General features: G+C 39.1%; 1 protein-coding gene across 1 annotated transcript in view; it reads left to right on the forward strand.

Moving 5' to 3' along the window:
• Positions 1–6459, forward strand: part of LOC104871115 (ventricular zone-expressed PH domain-containing protein homolog 1) — a 127810-nt gene that overhangs the window by 97554 nt on the left and 23797 nt on the right. The window contains 1 exon segment of the mRNA XM_033759574.1: positions 3313–3533. Coding sequence (XP_033615465.1) covers positions 3313–3533 — 221 coding nt within the window.

Consider the following 6459-nt stretch of genomic DNA (forward strand, 5'->3'; position numbering starts at 1 on the left):
TTTTCATTTTTGGTCATTTTCTAAGCCACATTCCATTATCTGGATAATGCCTAATGAGGAGCTTTATGAGATAGGAATAACAATGTACAAAGAAAACAAATAACACTGATAAAAATAAACAATGTGACCAGTGCAATTTTTCAACATATAACATAGTTCAGGGGTCTGCAGATTGTTACCTGTGGGCCAATCCATTCATGTTCAGTCCTGTATTTACTGTCTAGATCTGCTTTGTCACAAGAGAGTCCATATAACCCACTAAGTTGAAAATATTGACTGTCTGCTCTTTATTGAAAAAGTGTTCCAGCCTCTGATTCTGGTTCACTAATTTTCAGGGTGGTCCATGGGCCCCTTATTAGATCTTTTGAGGAGATCTGTGAGGTTAGAGCTATTTCCACAGTAATACCAAGACACTATCACTTTCACTGTGTCGACGTTTGTACTGCAAGAATATAAAGCAATGGACAAAGAACAAAGCAGTAAGAGGTAAAACAGCTAGTGCCGAGCACATTTCAGGACAATGGCACCAAACTGCCAAAAATTCGTAGTTTTATCTTCACCACCACACACCACAAGACAGAGGAGGAAAAATAGTCTTCACTTAACTCACTGTTTCTTAGCCTTGGCACTATCAACACTTTGGGCTAGCGATTCTTAATTGTAGGGGACTTTCTTGTGCATTGTAGGATCTTTGGCCTCTACTTCTTAGATTCTGCCAGCGCCCCACTTCAATCCCTCAGTTATGACAACCAAAAATGTCTGCAGACAGTCTCCGTATGTTCTCTGGGAACAAAATCACTATTCTCTGTCTGGCCCCCACTCCCTCCCTCTAAGAAGTGCTAATTTAGTTTGATGAAAGACTAAACAATTAATTTTCTTGAATCTGAACCCTGGATACACATCTTAATATTCTACGTGGCTACATGGAAAATATGCACTGGCTCAGTGTTTCTGCTGCATATGAAATACAGAAGTATAGTGTTACCTTAAGAAAAAACCACTTATGCCTTTGGCCCCCAACTAAGCTAACCACTTTTTTCACCGAATAATTTTCACTTGAATGAATCATTAACCTGTGATCGTTAGGTTTTGACTATTTGGTAGACACTATCTAGATAATGAATGAAGTGAGCCTCCCACCTCAAGCAAAGCTACTTACATTGCTGCACTGTAATCATCCCTAGGTACCCATGAGGACTGGTTCCAAGATCTCCATGGATACCAGATTCCGTGGCTATTCAGTTCCTTTATATTAAATGGTGTAGTATTTACGAATAACTGACACACATCCTCCTGTGTACTTTAATTACCTTTAGAATACTTAGAACACCTACCCTAAAACAGCGTCAATGCTATACAAAAATTGTCATACTATATTGTTTGTAGAAGGCCAAGAAAAAAGGACAGTTTTCTGTTTTAATAAGGAGGGGTGTGTCATACACAGGTAAAAAGATCAGAAACAAACAAGAACTTATTCCTGTGGTCTTTATTTTTCAGTTATCTAATACTGTTGTCCTTTAATTAATAATTATTCTTTAATTGGCTGCCCGGTTTATGAAAGCACAAACCTCTGCCTAAACCCTCATGGAGTATTGTATCCTAGTGGAGCTCAAAAGCGAGATTAAGTTATTAATTAGTAGATGTATCCCATGTCCCCAAGAGCTGTGGGCCAGTGTAATCCTATATGAAATGAAATCTTTGAAAATCAAGTATTAAATACTAGAGAACTTTACTACTTCAATTTGTTCTAGAGTAAATATTTCTTGTAAAGCTGATAATTTCTTTGCAACTACATACTTCATCTGTAACGGCGTATTTTGGCACATAGGCTTATACAGATAAGTGAATTGAAACACACACACACACACTGGTGTACAATCTGCAGACTCAGTTCTGTGCCAGGTTAATGAATGATGAATGAGGAGAAGCCTGTTTAAGAGACTTGACTGGCGTGTGTAACCATCAGAGAATTGCAAGCGAAAGGGGAATTGTGAGTTCCTTTAAGGCAAAACCACCTCCCGCATTCATCTTTGTCGTTTAGAGTTGAGCACAGGCATATTACTGGCATACAATGCCTATTTGGTGATGGAATAAAAGCTTGAGTAAACCAGTGATTAAAAGCAATCAAGCAAAGTCAATGTAATGAAAATTCAGACAGAAGGGGTCACTACAGACAGCTTCAGGAAGGAAATAGCAATTGTACCTTGAAGGAAATTAAAGCTTCAGATGCTGGAACAAAAGGTAAAAGGGAACTTTGAATAGAAGTGAAACTTAGATCTACGCATCTCTTCACTGATGCCAACTTCCAATAATATATTGATTTATAATTATATACAGTAAGAAATGTTTACATACACACTAAAAGTTAAGATTTTAAAAGAGAATTTAAAGATGAAATGCTCTTCTTTGAATAGTTTGTATTTATTGGAATGCATTAGTATTTCCATTGGGCACAAATCTACATTTCTACCAAGCAAGCTTTTGGTAATTTTGCATTTTTCTTTTTCATAATTTCTCAACCTGTTGACTTAGAGCCTCAAAGTATGGCTAAGGAGGAACGTACATTTTTATAGGAAATGTGTCTCCTGATCCACGTTTTATTGTTGTTTTCACAAACACCTGTATTATACTCATCTTACCTTTATTTCTTTGAAGGAACTTATTTCAATTACTTGTAAGAATTAACTTGATTAAAGCTAGATAACGAAATCTCACTTTTTCCAAGAACTTAATATGTTGAAATATGAACAAATGCACAAGAACGCCCTGTAAAAATGAGGTAATCCCTGCACACAATAGGGCATGAGGCCATCATCTGATACCAAGATGGCTTCAGAATGCCGGGATAGAGGCTCACTTCAAGACTCTTGGCCATCCCTCCCCATGCACAAAGAGCTACCAAGTCATGTAGTTGAGAAGGGTGGACATGTGGCTTCAGATTGTTAAAGAAGTTGAGGGGTTTGGCATGCTAAGATAGGCTAATAAAATCTTTTCATATTGTTTAGAAAGGGTTAACTTGGGTTGGGGATGTAGTTCAGTGGTAGAATGCTTGCCTGGCTCTTCTGAGACTTTAAATTCAATCACCAGCAAGGCAAAAAAAAAAAAAGTAATTGGAAAAATGTTGCTTTTTAAGTGTTTGTCTTGTGTTTGTGAGGTGTAAAACCTCACACAAACAGATTCAGAGGAGCTATAAATGAAACTTATTATATATTTAGCAGCAACTAGCCTCTTCAATCAACTTTATATGTAATTGTCACCAGCTAGTTGTGGGATTCTGATTTCCTTTTTTTTTTCCTTCATTGGTCTTGGCAGGTGAGAGCCAGGAGCTGCCTGGTGTACCTGGTAAGCCAGCTAGAGGATATGGAACATTCATTTCATCCTATTCTCCTGCTAGAGATCAAGCGCATCACCGACAGCTTCTCCTCCATCCTGGGCCCTCAGAGCAGGGACATCTTCTGCATCAGCAACAGCTTTACTACCATTGCCAAGCTCTTGTGCAGACAACTGGAAAACACCAGGACTGTTGGTGACAGGTAAGTGGACTTCCTACCTCAGAGGAGAGGTTGGCAAGCAGTAAAGGTGGAGGACAGATAGGCATCATAACAAAGCCTAGTCATGAAACTTTCCGAGAAAAGCCAAGCCCACAACTCAACAGAGAGGAGCTTCTGAATAAATTATAGCACTTGCCAGAATTTATTTTACATGGTTTCTGTGGAAACCCCAAAAAATAAAAAGATTTTAAAGGTGTACATAATACGGTTAAGGAACCAGCAGGTAGTACAAATGATAATACCATACAGCATCATTTATTTATTCCACAAGTGTTTGTTAATGTTTGAATATACCAGGAAACTAGGCATATATAAAAAGATAGAACGTGTTCCTTGTATTCATGGAGCTCATTGTCCAGCTGAGGAATCAAATATAATTGTAGAATAATGGCATATTATGCTGATAGACATAGTTCAGAGAGTTTGGCAAACTCTGAGAAGGAGGTACTACTTCCACATGGGCAGAAGAAGGAATAGGAACTGAGATCAGAAAGGTTTTCACAGAAAAAGTGATGATTTTAAGAGTATAAAAATCTATCTGAGAATAGGAATAGCTCTTGAGACAGGAGGTATCCCAAACGGGTTGCGAATGAGCCAACCTTTTTGAGAAAGTTTTATAGGGCACAGTCACAAAGTGAGTTCAACATGGGTCAAAACTGTAATCAACCAATATGTTACAGTTGAGTTGGCCAAAAATAATCCAGGATCTTGTGTAAGACAGGGAAAGAATTGCCAAGCCTACACCTTATGTATGTAGTAAGTAGCTACATTTATTGAAGATCATAGGATGACATCAGTAACAGAAAGAAGGGCAAAGAGAAAGAGTGTGAAAGAAAAAAGTACCCAAATAAGAAGGGAAAATAGGGCTCAAGTGTGAAAGGGGAGAAGAGGGGTCCTCGATAACTCAGACTTCTAGTATTTATAAGATCAGGCACCTCTGATCCAAGGTGCCTCTCACTGTTTCTCTGACGTCAGCAATCTGTGCAACCTCCTAAATTTAAACCCAGATAATCACTAGGGTGGTCCTAAATTTAAGCCTGGATAATCATTAGGTGGTCTTAAATTTAAGCCTGGGTAATCATTAGAGTGGTCCAAGTTTAAGCCCAGATGATCATTAGGATGATGTGGCATTTACAGTTGAATGAAAGGGAATTACTCAACTCCTTTTTAACTGTACTAAATAAGATTACAAGTGTAACTGCTTGACTAACATTGATCCAATAGTAGCAAAGGCATATGGATGACATCATTAACCTTGGTCAATAATCTATAGTCTTAGTCTCATCTTTAGTTTTATTCTTAGTGTGTGAGAGAGGATTTTCCATCCCTAATGAGATAATGGTTTATGTATTAGAAATCTCCAAAGGGTGCTACCAATATCTCAAACTTCCATTTATCCCTTAGGGAAGTGTGTAAATCTGGCCACTGTGACTTTAATCCTCTTCAGATGTGCCCCAGCCACAGTTCTCATGTGTTTTCATCTTCTGCACTGAATCATTTGAGGGCTATCTGACTGCCTACGCTACTTCTACCTAACTTAGAGGACTATAATATCCCCCCAACCCAAAGAGGTATCCTGAACCTCAGTTAGGGGAGGAGTGTAGTTTCCATGTAGCTGTTTCAAGCTGAGAAGGGTCGGTGTAGGGGAGACCACAGTTCAGAGCCTTCTACAGAAAATTAATCCAATGGGCCTTAAATAAAAGTCATGTTTTAGTTTAGCAGTTGTGACCCCCTTTACCAGGTTGATCTGCTGGATCCCAGTGAAAGGGGACTGGCACATTCGTTGTTGGTCCCATCTGCATGATCACCTGGAGTTTGGCAGCCTCTGGGAAAGAATAAGCAAATTTTCCAAAAAATTAAAACATGCATAGTCGAAGTATGAACACTAGAGCGGAAAGCCAGTTTGGGAAAAGAGCCGTGTCCAGACGCTGCTCTTTAGAGACGAGAATAGTGATTGTAACCACGTGGCTCTTAGACTCCTCTACTGACAAAAGTTATCTATAAGTCTGATATTTATTGTCAAAATTCCCTCTGGTTTTAGCTGCAAGAAGATGGAGATTTTGGTGGATTCAAAGGACGACTTTAGCTAAGGAATGTAAGGACTCTTGTTGAGTTTTCATAGCTTCCACCATGGATTTTAGCCTCACTGAACCATAACAATGGTCAGCTACCAGTATAGCTGGAAACTGGCAGAAAAGGTCAGCCGACTGGAGCCCCTTTTTTATATCCAACTTTATTACTGTGGTACTCTTTTCATATATCTTTTGGTTATACTTTTCTGCTAGGTGTTTAAAATCAAGCTAAAATGAAACCCGTGTTAACCAAAATTAACTTGAATAGCCTTGCTGTCTGTCACGGTCCTTTCAGTCTCCTCAGGCATTACTTTTAGAACCTTGTACAGAACCCCTCAGTTCCTCTGTTTGTGTCAACTGCCAGAATGGGTCAAAGTCTTTCTTGATCATGTTGCTTTCTGTGAAAGCACGGGAGACTTTTCCCTCTTTGGTGACTCTCTTTTTTGGCTCACTGTACATTCATTGATTCCTTTTCTCTAGTGTCCAGCAATATCCCTGCTCAGGAGGTTTGGTGACTCACCAAAATTGTAGGATCCTGTAGAAAAGGTCCCTCATGACCTGGGTCGTTGTTAACTTTGGAGGGCTAGGGCCAAAATACTGGTTGTCCTCAGCCCAGATACCTTTCTAGTTCTGGTCTCCAAACTTCAGTCATTAAATACCCAGAAGAGAAAATCAGTTACATCGGTTTTGCAGTGGAAGCAGAGAGTTTAACTATTATAATTTCATCTGAATATCGAGCACTTTGAAATATAAAGTTTAGGTAGATGGTACTGGGATGTCGCTCAGTTTGCCTGCCCAGCAAGGGCAAGGCCCTGAGTTTGATTTCCCGTACTAAA

This window comes from Fukomys damarensis, unplaced genomic scaffold (genome assembly GCF_012274545.1).
Source record: "Fukomys damarensis isolate Sample0158 unplaced genomic scaffold, DMR_v1.0_HiC HiC_scaffold_37, whole genome shotgun sequence".
Classification (NCBI taxonomy): domain Eukaryota; kingdom Metazoa; phylum Chordata; class Mammalia; order Rodentia; family Bathyergidae; genus Fukomys; species Fukomys damarensis.